Source organism: Camarhynchus parvulus, chromosome 1, assembly GCF_901933205.1.
Source record: "Camarhynchus parvulus chromosome 1, STF_HiC, whole genome shotgun sequence".
Lineage (NCBI taxonomy): Eukaryota > Metazoa > Chordata > Aves > Passeriformes > Thraupidae > Camarhynchus > Camarhynchus parvulus.
The window spans coordinates 80,985,535-81,006,432 of NC_044571.1; the positions used below are offsets into that span (position 1 = coordinate 80,985,535).

Here is a 20,898-nt window from a genome sequence, read left to right on the forward strand (position 1 = left end):
TTGATTTACTCTTGTTAGGTACTCCTGAAGTCTTTAAGTGATTTAACAACAGTTTATGGTTCAAAAGACTTATAAGCAAAATAAGCAAAATAAACCCTTTTAAAAGATTCTTTTTTTTATTCTTGGCATAATTAAATTCAAAACAGAGCTTCTACCAGTCTATTATCACAAAATTTAAATAACATCAGTCTGTTGAGAAAAGCTACTATTGAGACTTGCTGTTACAACCAAAATCTCTCCTGGCACTTATATGATTTTGTACTTCAAGCTCCATTAGGCACTATAACCCTACTAATATTAACTCTTTTCAGAGTGACTTCTCACTTTACTTTTTATCATGCTTCTCCTAGTTAGGAGAGCAAGTTTATATCCTCAATCAATATTTCTTTTCAGCCAGAGAAACAGAAGATTATCTACTGACACTTTGATTCAAGAAAGTACATTCAAACATTTAATGTGGCTTATGATCTGGTTTGGCATAGATCCCATCTTGACTCTAATATTTCCTTCTATATTTTTATGTTTTCTTAGTTGAAAACTGTTGCTTGGCAACATGGAGATGGATTCAGCATTTTACTTTTTTTCTAGCTTTGAAAGATTATTTTGTTTGTTTGATAAAGAGATCTGTTTCTTCAGTATTTGCAATGTTATGAAGATGTTCCCATAAAATTTTATGAAATATCTAAATATTGTAAGCACTGAAATAAATTATGGAACCAAAAAGTTCAAGATATATAAAACAAAGCTGTGATGTAGAGGCTTTGTTTTTCTCTCTTCATGCTGACCAATGCCAATCAAATCTCTGGAAAATGCTCTCTCAATACATAAAATTTGGAATCAATTTTCCAGTGGAATATTCATGTTAGGATTTGGCTCAAATACAGTCTAACAAGAAAACTCATTAAGCTACACCCAGCAATAAATAATGTTTGTGTTGCCCATGAAGCTAGTGATAAACAGTTGCAAACATCAAGATTCTTGCCCTTGAGTAAGAACCCTGAATAAAAGTGTTTTAAATTTAAATGTGTAAATTAGATTTTAAACTAGGGATATAGCCCTACAATTAATGTACAATTTACAGAGGAATAGATACAAAATGTATTATCATATGTGAGCCATTTTGGTTGGAGAAATACTTTGCTATTTTAGTCGGAGGTTTTCACTTACAGTCCTGTCACAAGGAAAGGTCTTGCTATGTATGAACTGATAAATCATGATAGATTAGTATCTATTACTATAATTTATCGCTGGTTTAGGGCATGGATACACCAAGGAAAGTAATAAAAAATTGCTGATGGAATCATTGCACCTTGTCCTATATCTTTCATGTCACTTGGAAATATTAACAAGGTACATCTCAAATGTCAATTTTCAAACAATGAATTTTTTCAAATTTTAAGATTTTTTAAAATCTGTGACATATAATTGCAAGACAGACAGGCATGCACTTCATGAAGTTACAATTTACTTTACAAAAAAGAAACAGGTATTGATTTTGTATCACTATTTCCTGAATTTATGTCATCCATGTGATCTGTATATAAGTTAATTCTGGAATGTATTTTGCAATACAATTTTTGAAAGAACTTGTCAAATAACAACCTCTTGTGTTATTGTACTGCAGAACAGATATTTAAGCTTTTTAGAAAACCCCAACAAGCTATTTTTTTTTCTGTAGGCCATTAACAGTCCTTTATTTTAAAAGCTTTGTTTCAATAGATGTAAAGACAAAACCCCCCAAACCAGATCTAAATATTTGCAGATGAGTGAGCAGTTCTAGTGATAGACTGTGTTCTCAGAGACAGACATGGAGATGCTGCCAAACTTCACTTGCAGGATCCACTGGTGATAACCACAGCCACACTTCTGAAACCTAAAGCCAGATCATAATGTCTTAAGGGCTCTGCATGAGTGTAAGCATTGTTTTCAGTAATTTCAACAAAAATAGGTTAAAAGTACATACTAATACTTTCTTGGCAGACTTACAGTTAAATACAGATAATGTGTTAAGTGATACATTTTTACTTGAAGTGTGATCATCTCATCACATTTTTGTCCTTTTTCTCTCAATATATTTTGGATGGCATTTGTTTTCAACTTTACACTTTGACTACTTTTATTTTTAAGCAAATTTCTAATGCAAAAGGCAATTTCACAGGGTACAGATCACCCATGGGTTTCATTCTATTTTTGTTAAGACAAATCTCTGTCAACTCAATACAACAAAGGAGCCATAAATGTGCTGTTCAATGAAAATCAGGCCTACTTGAACAGGAAAACTAGGCAAAATTTAATGGTCCTGATCTAATGGGCTTCATATATGTGAGTTCTCTCACCTTATTTTAAAAATATCCCTCCTTCACATGGGTTAGCACAGTGTAAAGAAATCTCAGCAATATTTATGCTGAGAGAAATTAATTTTTTTAATGATATACTAAAACACCAAGATGTGATAAAGATGCCACTGGCTGTGAATTTTTAAGGTTTCCTGTACTTGTTTGAAAAGTGGTATTGTAAACAGGTGTTATGATTTACAGTCACTCAAATTGAAATGATCCTAGAAACAACTTCAAATCAGACTTCTTTTGTTTCATGTTGCTTACATAAATCCTCACCCATTAAAATGGTAGAACATGTGAGCTGCTGTTTGCTAAACTTATTCAAAATCTTCTTCTGGGCCTTGACTACATATGAATTTTTTTGTACTGAACTCCGCTAGGGGGAGATTGTTGGGTTTCATGAGCTTTGGTTTGAGCACAGTAAAGAAGTTCTATCTTGTCTGTGTGGATGGCAACACAGAAATCAATTCTTCATTGTGGGAGTTATGGTCACTTATTTAAAATGTCAAACTCTGAGCTCTGGGGGACTCAAGTGATTGGTATAAAATTAGTTGAGCGCATAGATGTGCATTTGCTTTTGAAAATGATTGTTCTAAACCTGTGGAAATGAGAAATAAAAAATGATTCAACAAAAGAAATCATAAAGTCATAGAATGGCTTGGGTTTGAAGAACCACCTTCCACTAGACCAGGTTTTTCAAAGAGACCCAATTATTTAAAGAAACAAAACAATGGAAGTCACTCTGGTTTCAGATTAGTTTGCGCCACCAAGATGCCAATATATTCCTGTGCTCAGATGCTTGTAAAAGATTTGTGATTTGCTGCAGTGATGAATCCCTTTGACAGACTTCTCAAATCTTGTGATGTACATATTGCATCGTAGCTCTGAGGTGTCAGCACATTCAATATGACCCACTGTTTTCAAGAAGAAGGTGGCTTTGGATGCTGTAGAGCAAGAGGCAGTCAGACTGCAAGGTCTTTGACACATTTTCTTACTCTGAAGGCAATTACTGTCTAGTGATGTTCTTTTTCTGACAGTCATGAGTCCTCCTCAAGCAGTCGACTAGAAGAACGTCATGTTTATAGCCCATGATGCCTGAATTATTCTGCATTGAGCTTTAGAAGATGAAGGGCTTATAAAGCTGCTCTAAATTCAATTCTCTCTATATCCATGGATAATACCAATATGAGTGGATGGAATGAGCTAGTCACCATACATTATATTGTCTGAGGTCAGGCACTGGATTAATAGAGGGATATGTCTTGATCTGAAGAAGAGGCAGTCTTGGCTGATGTCAGTGGCAAAACTTCAGCTGATTTCAGCAGGAGGAGAATTCCAGTATATTTTCACTGCTTGTATCATTATTCTAGGTCTAGCTTGGTTTCCTTTGCCATATTTGCCTCCATTTGCTGGACAGGATATTAAAAAAATTATTGAAATTACTAACTGTCTGGGAGACTGTGAATATTATTTTATTTGTATTTTTATTAACTGTGTGCTAATTATTGCATTTATGGGCTTGAAAAGACTTTCTCTGAAAAAATCCTACATAACATTTGTCATTTTAAAACCTTAAATTCTTGCACATGCAGAATTTGCTATGTGTTGTTCAACTAGAAATTTTATATTAGCCCCTCTATATCTACTAGAGTACACACCAAAGTCTGGAGATAGAAGAATTTTTAGAAAGTAATATTCTGCTTACCTCTATACTATTACACCAGTGCAACCTTCTTAGGTACGCAGGAACAGGTAAGGATGGTATGTTAACAATATTATTTAGAACCTTTAAAAAGGTTCTAAATAATATTGTTAACATACCATCCTTACCTTTCTGTTCCATGTTCAAAGGTTCATCCTAAAGTTTCTGATTATTCACAAACAAATTCTCTCCAAAATAGTAATGTATAGTGTTAACATAGGCATTGCTATTAGGAGCAGCTACTGAAATATGAAATATACTTATGTTTCTTTAAATTTTATTTTGTGTTGGCTAACTTTTAAACTCATTTTTGTTTAATGTCTACTTCTCTATAAAATACCTAGATATATTAGTTTATACTAATCATACTGTTCCTTGTTTATACATTAAGTATATTATTTATTATGAAAAGTGTTATTCTGCAACAACAAGAGGTAACATCTCAAGTGTTGTTTTGAATTATATTTCATAGCATAGTTTAGTAACTGTTAAATGAACTGTTGAATGTTAAAAAAAACACTTAATAGTTGGCGCACAGACATGAGAGTTTATTGCATTCTGATTATTGCTTGCTTCTTTTCAGGCTGAAAATCCTGTAAATATATACTCGTAGGAAAAAATATATATGTATGCATATCTAAATCATATGATTAGATGTGTTACATTTTCTGTCAAATAAGTAAATGGCTTCACTTAAACCATTTTTCCCCATTTCTGAAATATTTTAAAGTAGTAAGGTGTTCACAGTTATCTGTTCATTCATATGCCTATGTTTGAATTTATCTTAAAGATTGTTGTTGCATGTCCCTAAAAGTAGTGGTTGGATGTCTAATGGGGAATCATTCCATCACTGGCAGCCTCAGTAAATTACTATCATAAGATAACTCTGATTCAAAATAGGCTTTATAGGACTGTAGAATAGTCCTGGTGGACTTGATGTAATGAAAAACCTCTGAATCAATGGAAGCAATCATGAATAGAAATGCAGCCCTGGTTTATATATCTGCTCTGCAGCAGAACAAACTGAGGATCTTACTGCATTTAAGGTCATCCCAGAGATGTTTCCATTCCAGGGGCATGGGATGTGTAGAAAACAGCTTTGTGACAGCATTTCAAGACAGTAGGTATTTGCTTATCATTTCTGCCAAGCCCTGATTTCTGTTCATGACTTTTTTTGTTATTTGTTTATATACCTTGTAGATTACATAATATAGTAATGGATACTACTTTCTAGTGCCCTGAAGTTATTCTGAAGCTTGGGATTCTGGAGGAGGTAAAAATCAGTATTTTCACAGTAAAAATACATATGAAATTGAAGTGCTTTAGACATGAACCATTCTTTTTCCTTTCCTTTCTTTCTGCTGTTGCTGACATTATGTAAGTGGTGACTTTTAGGCTGTCACTAGGAGAGGTTTACGATTTGAGGAGCTTAGAGTGAATTTTAGATATGACTCAACAGCATTAACATTGTTGAAAAGAAAAGCTGCTGCCATATTTGGAAAATACACTTCAAGGATATGAAGTAATCATTTTACCCTGTAAGAAAACAGTGATGGAAGCAGTTCTGATGTCTGATGGCCAGTTCCCAAAGCAATTTTAGGTTTTCCTACAGGGCACACTCCTTCATTTGGTTTTACTCTCTTTTAACCATCCTTATCTAATGCAAAATCTGAAGAAAAGCGCTTCCCACTACTATTTTTACAACATGTCATGAAAAGTTTGCTTTCTCCTCCCTCCCTGTCCCTTATTAAAGGCTTATCAGTTTCTCCTGGTAATTATAGGCAGGAGACTGGACACAGCGTGGGAGCTGCCTCTGTGGAATGTGAACAAGCATTAGCTTGGGATAGGACATCCCTATGTCTATTCAGATCACAAGAAGACACTCCATCCCTGCCCTCTCATCTTTAGCCCACAGAGCTCTCATTTTGATTCTCACTGACAGCAGCACCCAAGTCACGTCCATGACACTGTCAGCATTATCAGACCATCCCCAGGTAGCACTGAGTCTGTAGAAACAAGGACCAGCTGGGCACTTCAGGAAAAATGACACTCTGAATGACAGCAAATTTAGAAATCAGCTCATCAGAGGAAAGTTGGATAAAACTGAGTTTAATTAGTCTGGACAAATATCAAAACCTTTACAAATAATTGATCTAGAGTGAACATAGCAAAAAAGAAAGGGACTTCCATTGTAGCACAACCTTGCATTTAATCCCAAGAAAATCAAATTGTCTAGCCATCCAAAATGCCTTTCTTCTTGGAAATATGTCAAATATTTTCCTTCTCCTCATGAAAGAATTATTTGAGAATCAAGAGAGCATACCGCACAATTTGAGTGCTCTTGGTGTTTTCAGGAGTTTCAGGCAAATTTCCCCTCAATTTAGGGGGCATCTCATGTGATTTATATGTATAGATATAACCTCAGTTAAAATGGTCAGCTTTGACACCTGGAAAGTGTAAAGAAATAGGAATCACACATTGGAAAGTGTATTTTTTTTGTGCACCCTAATACAGTCAGGCTGAATTACTTTGCAGCTCTGAACTTCAGATGAACACAGCTGCAAAAGTCTCTTTTTTCATGCAAATTAGATGTTGCTATAGGCTACCATCCCTCAAGTTGCCATCACAACCTCTCTCAGCTTGGGGAAGTTTGGATACTCAGCAAGTAATTAGTACCAGTAATCCCCTGTGTAAGGTATTGGCCAAATTCACTGCATAGTTACTTCTAGCTATCACATTGTAGAAAACTGTGGGCCAAACTGCCTAAAAATAATCTAGTAATTTCTTTCCTTTGAATTCCCCTAAATTTATTTATTTTTATAATATGCATGAAAAGGAAGGAAAAAAAATTTAGTAACTGCAATCTAAAAAAAGCCAGGCAGCAAAACAAGAATTCATTGCGTGCACATTTATTATAAAATGAGCTCATCTAAATGCATCAGTTTACAGCTGCTCAGCAAAAGCAATGCCATCCTTCCCTCAGTATTAACAAAAAAAAATTACCTTTGCAAAACCCGTAGTGCTTTGAAAAGCATGTGAGGACTCTTTAATCCTTTTAGAGCTTTTAAAATATACGGAAACAAACTTTGGAAGAGCAGAGAAATACAGTGAAATTAATTTTAAAGCCATTTAGACAAAAACTTCTACGCAGGTGGAGAAATATATTTTCAAGTGCTATCGGTCAGATTTTTGGCAGGAGTGCGATTATAGATGTGGGCAGAACAGCAGTTTCCATCATTATTATGTGGCCTGCCTACAAACAGATTTTTGCATAACAAAAAAGACACCAGTCTACAGCCTAATGAATGCACTCATTAACTGTAATAATGTTAGCTATAGCTTGAAAGGGACTTCAGAGAAAAAGAAATCAGCTCAACTGTTTCCAAGACCCTGCTGCATTTTCAACATAGAAAATAAGTGGAAGAATTTGCAAAAGGTAGTCTATTTTTGTTGTACACCTGTATTTCTTATTATTTTGTCTAATCTTAGAAATAGACGTTTAGAATGTGTGCTGAATTTTCCAGGTGATTTTCACAGGAATCCTAAAGCTATGTTTGCCAGCTCACTGGTACTAACTCATAACGTTTTACTGATCATAATTTGTCCAGAGCCAAGAGCTGGAAATTTTCTTTCAGGCTAGTGAATCACTTAATGGACCAAACCATGAAACATCTCTGCAGCTTTCTATGCTCTAAAGAACTGCTGTAAAAAGACAGGGCACAAGGTAGCATGGGGAGGAGCTTCTGCGGGAACATCATTTCCAGCTGGTGTCCTGGACATCCACCAGATTGCAGATGTAGCTGGCTTAGCATTAGACCTCTCCCTGCTACCTTCTCCCACCCTGCACGGGCAGCAGCCTAGAGCAGAAAACTCCACCATCCTAGTTAGTTAGTTAGTTCCCAAAAAATCTTTATATCTTGATAGCATATTCCTAATAATACCTGATAGGTCTTGATAGTATATACCTGATACCTTGATAGCTTATCAATAACCTTTTTTTTGTAAAGTGAGCAGGTAACAAAAATATCTCCAATAGTCAAAAAAATCATATTTGCAACTCACTGTTGCTTAATTTATTAGTACAATGAATCTAAAAGGAGTTGATTGTCAAATATTCACAAAATAGTGACTGAAAAGGGTTGCAGTAGTTTCATGGACTGTCAATTTGCACAGTGTACCTCTTTGTTCTGCCCCTCTTGTATTATCCAGCATATGCTCTTGCTAAATTTTGAAGCAGACTACAGTTAATGGTCTTCAAATCAAAGGTTGTATATTGTTTTCCATAATTCGATTCCCAGAACAGCAAAGTTCCAACTCTGCCAAGATACTGCATGGAATGAAACAAAACCACAACAGGCACTGGCATTGTTCAGGAGTACTTAAATCTGAAATTGTCCTTGAAGGATATTGTGGTACTGAATGGAAAAATAGTCAATTATAATATTTATTTAATCTCTTTATCAGCATTGGATTTTCCAGTTTGAAACTTTTTTAGTCCAGCTGTCCCTAAAAAGTGGCAGAATTTCCCCACTTCCTTGAAAGGCTTCTCAAGAATCTGAAAACTTTCACTGAAATCAATATTATAAACCCTATAATGGAGATTTAAGAAATGGCTTAAACAAGTATAAAAGACTTGTAATATGTAAAAATTAAATCTGTGTCTATTTAGTGTGTAGGCATGTCAGTTTGGGCAAATCATTTTGTAGTTGTTCAAATATGATCCCTTATCATTGGCTCACTGGTTTTGGAGTTTCATTTCCCATGACAAAGGTCATTTGGGCTATGGAAGTCACAAGTCTTACATATAGGGCCAATATTACAGAATTGGTGTTGTGGATATTCAAAACTGAGAAAGTGGCCTTAAACTGCCAGACCTGTGTTTACTTCAGACTGTCGACCAAAAAGTCTAAATTAGGGAATGTAGAATTTCTTTTCTGTTTTAAAACCTCAAAGGATTATCTTAATTATACTGAGACAGTGTTATTTGGGGATTAGATATACAAACCTTCCTTTCACCCAACAAAAGAGAGATAAAACAGTTTCATTTTCATTAAGAGTTATTTTAACCCAGTGTACACTCCTGCCTACCCTGACTGCGTCATTTGAATTAGCTGTGTGTATAGCTTAACACATCATTTAGCCTAAATAAACTTGTCTTCCTTGTTGCTTCCCATAGCAACTACAGAGAGAGAAAAAAATACAATAATGAAAAAATAACTAAGGTAAAACACTACAAGAAGCTGGGGGAGCTGTGAAGGAGAGTTATTGTTTTAAATTTCTCTGAATTTTTTGTCTAACCTGCTGGGTTTTACGGGATCATCATTCCCAGACCTATGTCAAATCTCAAAAACTACTAATGCGGAGTGGATGTCAAGAAGTCAGCCTACTGCCATCCCTTCACCAAGGCAGGGACATTTCTATCAGATGGATGTTTGTCTGTCTTGCTCTCTGACACCCCTAAGAGTCTTCACTTCAAGCTATTCTAGTTCTTCACTCTCTTTGCTGTGAGGAAAATTTCCTGGTGTCTGAGTCATTCTCTTTTCAGTTTAAATCCTGGATGCTTATTTCGATACGATAAACAACTTGTGATCTTTTAGCTGATGCTTTTGATGTACCTGAAGACAAATAGAACGTGTCTTCCCTAGTATTGTGTTTGGTTCTTTAGGCTATAAATCTTCAGCTAATTCAATCAAGCCTGTTTTCTAGATCATTTCACTTTTTGGTTCACCCTTCACCTCTGAAACGAACAACTAGATTTTTGAATAGTCATTCTATCCTATAGAATACTCCACTTTCACCAATTTGGAATAGTAGTTTAACATTTGCTTTTCCACATTGTCCATCTGAGGCTTTGCTATCTCTACATTGTTGTCTGTACAAAATGTACTTTGGGTAGGTTTTATAGAATATTACTAAACACCTTTCATTCAAGAAGCTAAGCTGAAATACTTATTTGAATGAGAAGCAGCTCTGTTGAATTAAGAAGCTCTCCTGCAGAAAAGTTGAGAAGGAGGGTTATGTAATTGTCATTAAAAAGTTGTCATCTCCATATTTTTTAATAATTTAAAGGTATAAAATGGTATCTCTGTTGCAAATCTTCTTAGAGGGATAGCTAATCATAAAGTAATTCTGTAAATTTTAGAGCACCCTCCTGCGTTAGATCTACAAATCTACTCCTTTGAAAATTATTAGGGAAATCAATTACAAGACAGCAGGGTTTTTTCTGGGTTTTTTGGGGGTTTGGTTTGTTTGTTTGTTTGTTTGTTTTAATGAGAACTCATAAAGCTGGGATACTGACAGCATGGCTTTAATTCTTTCAAATTCTACCCAGTTTAAGAAAAAAAATCCCACACTACAAAGCCTATTACTTCCTGCATTAAAAAACTTGTCAGGTTTCATGAGGGTGGATAAAACTGCTTTAAAAACTTGCCAAAGAACAAGATGAATCTTTTAAAGGAAAGGTTAAATCAGTCATAAATTTAAAACACCTTCTGTGGCTTTTGTCACAAAACAACCCCTAATGGGTTTTAACTCTGTCCAGTAAACATTCCCGGTGGAAGCGGGGGCTGTTTGTCAGACTGAGCCTCTTGAGTGCAGTTGGGAGCATTAACACCTGTGTTAATCCCTAAACTGGAAGGTAAATTTTCCAAGTGTTATACTCAAGCTAAACAGCAACACTCATCTTTCTCCTTTTGTGAATGCATATTTTCCTCTTCTGTTCTGAGTAAATCAGTGCATTTGAAATCTGAAGCATGTTTAATGGTTCTTTCATTTTGATTCCAGACACTGGATATGATTTTCCCCCTGGTGAAGCTGCTATTTACTGACATTGCAGCTGTGCTAGGAAGACACAGTCAAGAGTCCAGGCTCTGCTGAAATGGTGTTTTTTGCAAGAGTCACTCTCTGAGGGTGTGTTTGCTCTGTGTGAGGACAGCTGAATGCACAGCATAAGAAATGCATTGGGGACCAGGTGTCTGCAGCAGGATTCCTGCCTGCTCTACAGTGCAGAAGAAAAGTTTAAGACAGGCAGTGAATGATCAAAAGAGAACAGATCCACACACATAAAGGTCACCTACATGACTTAAAGTATGACTGACTTACAGAAGGGCTAGCTTTAAACAAATCATGAAGATTTAAAATAAGAAAAGTTGAGCTTATTTTTCATCCTTCAATTACTCAGCTTTTAGGATTTAAAGGTACTCTCTACAGTTAACATCAGTGACTTTTTAGAGGAGGGACAAATGCTAATCTGAGATTCTTCTCCAAGTCTCTGACCTCTGAAAAACTGAAATATCATGTTCATGATAAAAGAGAAGAAATCTGAAATGTTCTAATGAGATATGTACACTTTTAGGGCTGAGTGAAACTTCATATATGGCAGTATTCCAGGAAAATCCATTGTGAAAATGGGGAGAGGGAAATTATCCTGAACATTTGTGGCATTTCATTTGAGTGGGGTTTTCAGCTGCTTCTGTCTCCTTGTGGTTTGCGTGTTGCAAGCTGAAAGGTTAACAGAAGGAGATTAAAATTCTGTGTGCAGTACAGTATCATACAACTCCATAAAGCTCCAGCCACGAGCAACAAAGAAATAGGAGCAACACCTGGATCTGCATAATGCTCTGCCCAGCTTCATTAGCCATGTCTGCAGAGAGGATTAATTGCTTCAGATGCAATGCCATGTTGTCTCTGTGCTGGTGTTTCTACTTGAGCAGTGCCAGCCCATTCAAGACTTGCGTCTGGCTCCTTGTGCTGTGCTTCCTCAAGAAGTAGGGACATGGTCTGCAGCACAGTCCTGCCCTTTGCACAGTGAGAGGTCCTGTCCTCAAAGTCACATCCTCTCAGGTAAGAGTAGTATCAACCCTGTGTCAGGGAAACACCGAACCCAAGGTTTTCTCCTCTCAATGAGGTTAATTGATGCAGAGATACACTTATACACAGCAGATTTCGGGATCTGTGACTTTTAACATTGTTTCAATTACCCTGCGTGGAGGATGTGGAATAGATAATTTAAGTAGAAGGTGCTGATGTCAAGCAAATGTAAGTAAAACACTGAATTCTTCCTCTGGAAGAATTACAGGTGCTTTACAAGACTCTGGTCAGAACCACATCTGCTAGTGTGTGTGCTCTTAGGCTCTGATTTTCAATGCTAAGGAAGCTCTTTTCTTACTCCTTTGAGAGGTCAATGTGGTGCCCTTTTCCTTTCCCCCTGTAGTGACGGCTGGGCAGACAGATATGACGTGACAGAAGGATACCAGAACGAAGCTGTCGGTGGGATAACGATCAAGCTGCAGTCCCCAGACGTGAAATGGTTTGATGATTACTACCTACAGCTCCGGCCAGAAACCAACCATCGGAATCCATGGTTTCAGGAATTTTGGCAGCACAGGTTCCAGTGCCGCTTGGAAGGGTTTCCCCAAGAGAACCCTAAATACAACAAGACTTGCACAAGTAAGTGAATTTATTGCTTCTGCTGAGCAAAAAAATGTGAATGAAGGTCTGGTCTGATGCAGCATGGTCTGGTGAAACAGTGAGTCAGATTGGAAGGAAAAGAAGCTGTAATTGCAATGCTTGGGGTTTTCAAAGTTATAAAAACCACAATTTTAAATGTTCAGATTTCCAAAGAAACAGATAGAGCTTCAGTACCCAACTGGTCTCTGTATTTGAAAAACTTGATGCTATTCCACCTCCATAGGCATGTAAAAACAATTTCAAAAATGCTACAACACAAAGTTAAATCTACCTTTTCAGAAAAAAACGTTGATCATATTGCTTTGGCTCACAAAAGCAATAATAGGGCTAACATACTAAAAGGTATCTGAAGTCCTTATGGCAGCGATGAGTATTTATGAACTTCAGAAAAAAGGTGATTTGAAAGGAGTCATTAGGTTTTCTTTCAGCCATGGGTCATTTCAGGATATGCCATTTAGAGCTGATTATTTTCATTCAATTGTACTAATTTTAGCAAAAACTCCCACATATTGTCATTTGTGCACTACAGAGAGATGTGGTACATTTTTCTGGGGTTTTGTAGGGGTGTTTTTTTAAATTTATTACTTCTGTTAATTGCTCTTTATTTCATGAGATGCCAAGCAGTATTAGTGTTGTCTAGGCTGTGAACTGTCACCCATGTCTTGCATTCCAAAGAGTATGGAGCCCTCTGGCACCAGTCAAATGGAAGAGACACAGCAGGAACCAGTGACTCAGTACCTCAACGAGAAGACCCCGGACTATCTGGAAAGGGTCCTTTGGTTGGGTTCAGAGTCCTTCCTTTGAGGCTAGGAGGACTGTTTCACAAGCCCCTTCTCCTTCTCTGTATTTCTCTGGGCAAATTTTTAACTATTTCTGATGCTTGAGAAGTCATTAATACCATTGTATTAGTATTCTGGTATTCTGGCAGTGTTGGGGATAATGTGGTGCTGTGCTAGGCATTCATCCAACCACAGCTGTAAACCCCAAGGGTTCTTCCCCTGTAAAAATGTGAATATCTTCACACACCCATGAGACCAAGAAATATCTTAAAGGATCAGAGTCTTGGATTTACACAACACAAACTCCTACCTAAATTCCACTTAATGATCTTAAAGTCTTTCTTTTGATTTGGACAAGGTCTCAGCGGAAGTTTGTGAGTGAGACGTAAATTGAATCTAGGAATCTCAAAATCTCAGTGTACACCTTCCACACTCTACTCACTTTTCCCCATTATTTTTGTTCTGTTACCCTTCCAACACATTTTGAGACAGGTTTTATTTGCACTATTGACAGCTGCTGCATATTGAGCAGCAAACTTCATTGATTTCCCCATGATAATATAGACCTGTTTCCTGAGATGTCAATGCAGTGGACATAGATGGATTCAGGGTAATAAATACCTGGTTTCCATCAGTGTGCCAGGTAAAAAACATTTCAATTTGATTTTTTTGTTGTTTCTTTTTTAACTTACCTTTTACCAACAATGTGAGAATCTAATTTATATTTTATGTGAAAGATTGGGAACTATGAAATGTAAGTGCCTAAAGAGTCTTTTATAGCACCTAAAATAAAATTCACCACCACAGAAAAATTATCATGGGGGTGCAGGGAGAAATTATTTTATACATGAATTCACCAGTCATGGACATAAGACAATCATTAAGCATGAATTGTTTGGTGTGAATAGCACTCATGGCTGGAAGCTTTCCCACAAAGAACCACAGCTCAATCGGTTCCTAAAACTTAGGAATGTCAAAGACACAAAAAAAGGTGCAAAAATCCAAATCTTCTGATTTGAAAATCATGAATAGAAAAGACGGGGTTTTTTTCCAAATAGATAGCTCTAATTTCCTTTTCTTCAGTTTTATTTTAATAAAACATGGCATGAGGTGGACCATGATGCATACAGTAAAATTATTAAAACCAGATTTAAAAAGCCTTAATTCTCTCTTGTTGCTGTAGGGCAAAAATGTTAATTGTAGTTGTAGATTTTCCTGTGGATTAACCAGCAAGGAAGACATAAATGTATTCACTGAGAATTACAAGAATGAGACATTTGATGCTGTGACTTTAAGATCAAAATTACCATGAATATTTGAAATTGGCACGGTAGTTGTTGTTTCTGCCTCATTTCCTATCACCCATACAAATTTGAAAATTATGTCTTTTCAATTCCTATATTACTATTTATTTATTTTGAACAGTCAAAGTTGTGAGTCCTAAATTCCTTCAGTTCAGACTTCACAATTGTAAATATGATACTTGCCCTCAGTGGTCATAAATGTTTCACAGACTCTCCTAAGAGTTTCTGCATGATGAGGAATTAGTTTTGGTTCTGATTTCACCATGTAAGAAAACAGGACTATGTCTTTATTTTATTTAACTAAATATATGGTGTTCTCCAGAAGCTGCATTCAAAAAAAATATTAAAAACCCCAAACACACTAAAAAATTAGGCTACAGGTGTTTCATATGATTACAATTAATGAGATTAAGTTCATTGAGAAGTGCTAAAGAGAAGTCAAAACCTATTTTTTACATCAAAAGTCAAGCAATTCTTTACTTCTTCGAATAAAGATAAAAAGATAAGCTTAGAGCTGATGTTAATATACAAAGTCATTATTAAATGAATATGTCTATATAAAAGGCAGTAACCATTATATTAGTGGGAAACAAAATTAATTGTTCTCTGTAATCCAGTTGTGTTGTCACAAAAACATAAAGAATGGTTAACAGTATAGTCAAGTTTATTCAATAAGAAAATAAACACAGGAAGATATGACTGAAATCTCAGTAATAACTGACTTCACCTATGTATCAGCCATGAATTTAGCTGTTAGAATCTCTTCATTTGCTTTGATGAATCCTGACTAGTAGAATATTAGGCTACATTTATCCCTATGACAGAAAATACATGATACCATAAACAACTGTAACCATCTCCAGTGACTTGTGAGTATTTTTCTCACTTTTTAACATAAAATATTCATAGACATTTTAAGGGAAGGTATTGTTATTAATTAATACATGATTCAGCATGACATGTATAATCAAATTATGAAATCAGCTGAACAAAGATAATCCAAAAAACAATAAAGGTTTATTTTTCCATTCATTTCTATTAAGGACTAAAAAGTTTCCATTCCTACACATAGGCTTAGTTCATACTGAGATGAAAATTTCAGCATCCAGCTCATTTTTCATTTGCAGATTAGAACATACTTTCCTAATCCAAATGTGTGTCACTGCTGTCGCTGCTAAGAACATTGATTTTCTGCCCAGCTGGAGCACTACAGAAAGTGAGAAGTTCACAGACTTATCTGACTTGATTTTCAGTGTAATCAGTTCCATGACACAGGAAAGCTGCTACAAGCCACCTCTGAAGAACAAGAGTCAGAACAAAGAATTTAAAATGCATGTGTAAGAGGAGACATTTAATGGCCTCCAAACACTGGGGATTTTACAAGATTCGTGGTTGGTTTCACCTCTAGCACCAGTCAGAGATTTTTTTAATATCTAAGACCATAATTCAAAGAAGTTCATAAATAGGTGTGCTAGCTGATCCATATGAGTAACTCACTCCACTCAGTGACCAGCTTCAGGTCTCAAAAGGCTAATCTAATCCCTTGGTATTGATTGCCTTTAGACCTTTGAAGATGAGACATTTATGCAATTGCTTTCTTTCAGACAGAATTCCTAGTACCTTTTCATCCTGGTGAGGGTGTTTTAAAAAATGCATCTTAACACCAAGCAGAAACAAAACCCAACATAATTATGTGGCGAACCTCTGGCTCAATGGACAGTACTGGAAAAAGGCAAGTCCTCAAAGTCACCAGGAGCAGAAGCCTATTTATTACACTTACCAGTCTTTTAAATTATTTATTTTGCCTGCATTGTTAAGTGATATTATTTTTCCCATGCTGTGCAAAAGCTGGAGGCATGGATGGAACAGCATTATTTATGGTGATGCTCAAACACAGAGCAATACTAGAATACACATCCCAAGTATCTGTGATCTAAGTCATAGACAATAAAGAGTAAATAAATAGAGGCTGATACTGCTGAAGTGTCTTACTTTGATTATCTGCAGTATCTTACTTTGATTGGCAGAGGCTACAGACTTAAGAAAAAAATAGCAGTTTCATGTAAAGGAACAGAAGGAACAAGAATCTGGAGGGAGGTGATAGGTGACTTGTGCAGGTACTTACAGCAGGGTCCTGACATTAAATACTGCAGTTCAAAGCAGTGAAGTAGAAAACAAAGGGAAATTATAGAGGCTGGGTCATCACAGACAAAGGTCACCCACAAACAAGACATAGGGGCCACTGAAAGTGAGGAAAGCAGCTTATGTCTGCCATGGCTGGGAGCAAGGACCCAGTGACAGGGTTTATAGGGAAGAAGAACACACAGTGATGTACAGATGTCCTGGTTACAGCTCCCAGGAAAAGGAGATTGGCAGTGATTTGCTGGGCTTTCTGAGTGCACCATAGAGGAGTGCAAAAATCCCAAATTCCATTCATGAATTAACCATGTGTCTTCTCTGAGATAAAAGTGCTTTTCCTGAGGGTGTAAAATTTCTCATCAAAGAAGGATGACCAATGTATCTCCAAGAAATTTAGAAGAGGATTAAGAATAAATGAGTTTATTTGCAGGAAGGGAGATTAGGGAAATTTGGGATAAATACGAGAAAAGTTTTTCTGCTAAAGGTACAAATGTGCCCATAAAATGAAAGTGCAAAAAATACCTACCCGTTTGCTGAATCTCATCCAGTTCCAGCTATTTTTAATGAGTACAAAGGGACACACAGAAAGTCCACGGTTTCAGATGAACAGAAATTTGGTTTAACAAATGTCCCTTTTGGGTTTCCAGATAGAATGAAGGAATAAAACATGACTGTCGAGTCTTTTGCACTGCAACATCCAAATCTCTTGATTAAATGTAGGCCCTAATGCCAAAACTGGTTTAATCAGAACTCAGCCAACAAAACACAAGTGCTGTCAGAACAGAAAGGTATTTTCCATATTTCAAGGAATATGTCACATTTAAACATCCTATTCCTCAGACTTAACATTCCTATACTTGTATTTTAGATGACAAATAAAAGCAGAAAAAAAGTTAAAATTAATTTCTGGTTTTTAAACAGTGAAGTAGAAAGCATTTTAATTCCCCTGAATAAATCCTGTGTGTCATTCAGTTTGATACTCATGCTTGGGCACTGGCAAGCCAAATTATGGTCCAGTCCTCATTTTTATGCCCCACATTTCAGACCTGGAACTCAAACACAGTTATTACTACTTTTACAGTGATGCTGGGTCAGATCCAGAAATTTCCAAAGGCAAATCAGCTGTAAGGCATAAATCCAGATCTGAATTTTCTAGCAGCCTGATATAATCTGAGCCAGGAGCCCACACAGACATATCACTATTTTTTTTGATTCAGTGAAAGAAGCAGTGTGACACTAAAAACTGCTATATGCTCTGGTTTATATTTTTGAAATTAATTAATCCTGAATTTAACACATCTGTAACTCAAACACTTCAATAGCTTGAATCTTCTCATTGTTGTTACAGAATTCATCAAGCTCCTCCAAAGTCTGACTACTAAACTGCACTTGGTTTTTCTTCCCTTTTTGTCCCCAGATTTCTTCCTTCAATATATTAGATGTATGTGATGATGATGATAAACCTAATATGACTTCCTTATATTGCAATTCCTTTTCTCTGCCTTTCTGAACCTTGGGAGCTATCTGGATCACGTCTCTCTAGCCTTAAAAATTAACTTATAACTAAATTTATTCAGATTATATATGTTTCATATTGGATGTTTCAACTGGCTATTCTTTTCTCTCAGCAGCTCAACTTTCCATATAGATTAAAATACTTCGTATAAGCACGTTTGCAAGTACAGAGAGTTTTATGCCACCATTTAATGTACTTTTGCACCTGTAGCAGTTGAGCTTTGTTGCAATTTGTGACCAAAGAAACTGAATTGTGTAGAGAAAGAATAGTACTGTTAAGAAAATTATATGGAGAAATAGGTATCCATTTACTTACCTTCTCCTAGGACTACCTGTTGCTGATACTCTTTTTTGCTGATCATACTGAACTTGACAAGAGAAGTCAGACTGACTCTGCTTTGTGGGCACCCAGGGTTGAATGTCCAGCTCTCAGCAGATTTGTGAGCGCTCTGAGTTAGCAGCTTCTGTGCAGGTTTAAATAGATGTAAAACACCAAAGCCAACTAAGTACTCGGAAAAAAGCTTTTCAAAGTCATCTCTGGATTTCAATACATTGAATTTTGTCTCTCGGTCATTCTCAGCATTTTGGTGCTACTCAGCATGTAAAATGTAACAGTGCTGATACCAGCTTTCATTTAAGAAGAGTGAGAGTTAGAACTGGTGAAAAGCATTGGGTGAGGGAATCACACTGGAAAGTACTTCCTTGTCAAATTTCAAATATGTTCCATAGCAACATTAAAATGGGTCATTTTTTGTTTTCTTTTCTCAGTAACACTGAAAAACTTTGATTCAAGCTTTTAATTTACCTTCATATTGTTTCAGTTTTATGCTATGTGTTTTGCCTTAGCATCAAAATTGCATTTCCCAGCAAAAAAGGACATTTGAACTGCATGAAATTTCCCACAGAGCAAAAAATGCCTCTTTTCTTCACTCCAAGAGCCTGTAATAAATTAAAATAGGAAAAAAAATACTGCAATAGATTTTTTAGTAGAAAAATACACCCAGAACCTTACAAACTATACAGAACTGAAAGTTACTTTATCATTTCACATTGCTTTGCTAGAAAGCTCTGATAATAGACTCTGGAAAAGGTTGCAAAATCAGTCTTTTTCTATATCTTTAAACAAGGACAATTTAACTAGGTATGAACAATATGGTTCTCATGTACAACCTTTCCTCTGTTTCAAGATACCACACATTTCTTCAGTGTGTGTTTCTGGGATGACTGACTTGGTGGCAGGTCATCCAGAGCATACAGATCCAGGGAAAGTTACATATGTTCCCAAGGAGCACAACTGCTGACAGAGATAAGAAGCCACACACTAGATCCTGCAGAAGACAGACACTACCATGGTTTTGTTGGAAAGATTACTGTTGTCCTGATTTTTTTTTAAGAAATTCACTAAAGCAAAGGAAAGAAAAAGGAAAACACATTGGTTGATGGATTTCAAGTATGGTGAGCAGAATGTGAATGCGGGACATACTTGCCAGCAAAACTAGAACTCATTTCTATCAGCCTCTTGTCCCTCAAAACAAAACTTATCACAAAGAATCACTGAATATTTTAATGGCATATTTATGGAAATGGTATAGAAACGAAATTGTGATATGATCATGGAGGAACATTATGAAATAATTGGAGGCTGGAGGATATGCCTGTGGTTTTCATCATAATGCCTCTTATGACTTTGTAATAGACAGCCTTTTGATCACTGAGAATTTTTAAATTATTATTATTATTATTATTATTATTATTATTATTATTATTATTATTATTATTATTATTATTAAACACTAACAATTTCCCTTCATTTCAGTGCTAAACTCGTTGCAAAGCAAGCAAATTGCTCTGCACTTTGAAAAAAATATTCTCCCATATTTTGTCCCATATTTTGTTCTCCTATTTCTCCTGAGGGAATGAAATAAGGGTTTGAGGGATTGCCTGGAATGTAAAGTATTTTTGCTCTTCCTTTTACCCTTTATTAATTCTTAAAAAATGCAAAGTATTGTCATCTTTGGAAAAGTTAAAAAGCAGAAATAGCACATTAACCATAATAATTTTGCACTCTTTAACATCCTTGCTTGATGAGGCTTTGTAGTATCACAAGCTGGCAGAAAAAATTGTATTTCATCTTCTTTGAGGGTAAAAATCTGCAAAAGAAAAGAAGAATGAAGTTTTACATCAAAAATGTGCAAAATAATGAAATCTATTAAAGAATGCTTATTTCATGCTCAGTACTAGAAACAGTAGCCAATTTTCAGAATTTGCTGCAAAGACGTAGGTTTGGTTTGTTTTGTTTTCTATATTTGGAAGAAGGGGATCATTCTTAGAAGAACTATTTTATTAGTGTCTGGTAGCCAGGACCACCAGTTCTGGGAGCTGCCGGAGTAGCTCTGGAGCATGGGAAGCAGTCCAGAGCTGTCTCACCATGCACAGGGACTAACAGCATCCATAAGTGCTTTCTTGGATCACTGCCCATAAGTACACTAATTGTTTCTAAATAGATCCAAGAAATGAACCGTTGCTAGTTAGAATCACTTTCTCAGTGAAGGAACATGTTTCTTTTTCATCATCTACATATTTGTGTGCTTTGGAGACTTGACAACAGAAAAGAACAAATTTGGATGAGGAGTTTAGTGCTGGGCCATCTC

General features: G+C 36.1%; 1 protein-coding gene across 2 annotated transcripts in view; it reads left to right on the plus strand.

Moving 5' to 3' along the window:
* GRM5 (glutamate metabotropic receptor 5) overlaps positions 1-20,898 on the plus strand; it is a 244,159-nt gene that overhangs the window by 169,745 nt on the left and 53,516 nt on the right. For both annotated transcript variants that reach the window (XM_030953066.1, XM_030953076.1), the window contains one exon: positions 12,254-12,489. In XM_030953066.1, the coding sequence (XP_030808926.1) occupies positions 12,254-12,489 (236 nt within the window). The remainder of the gene's footprint in view (positions 1-12,253; positions 12,490-20,898) is intronic.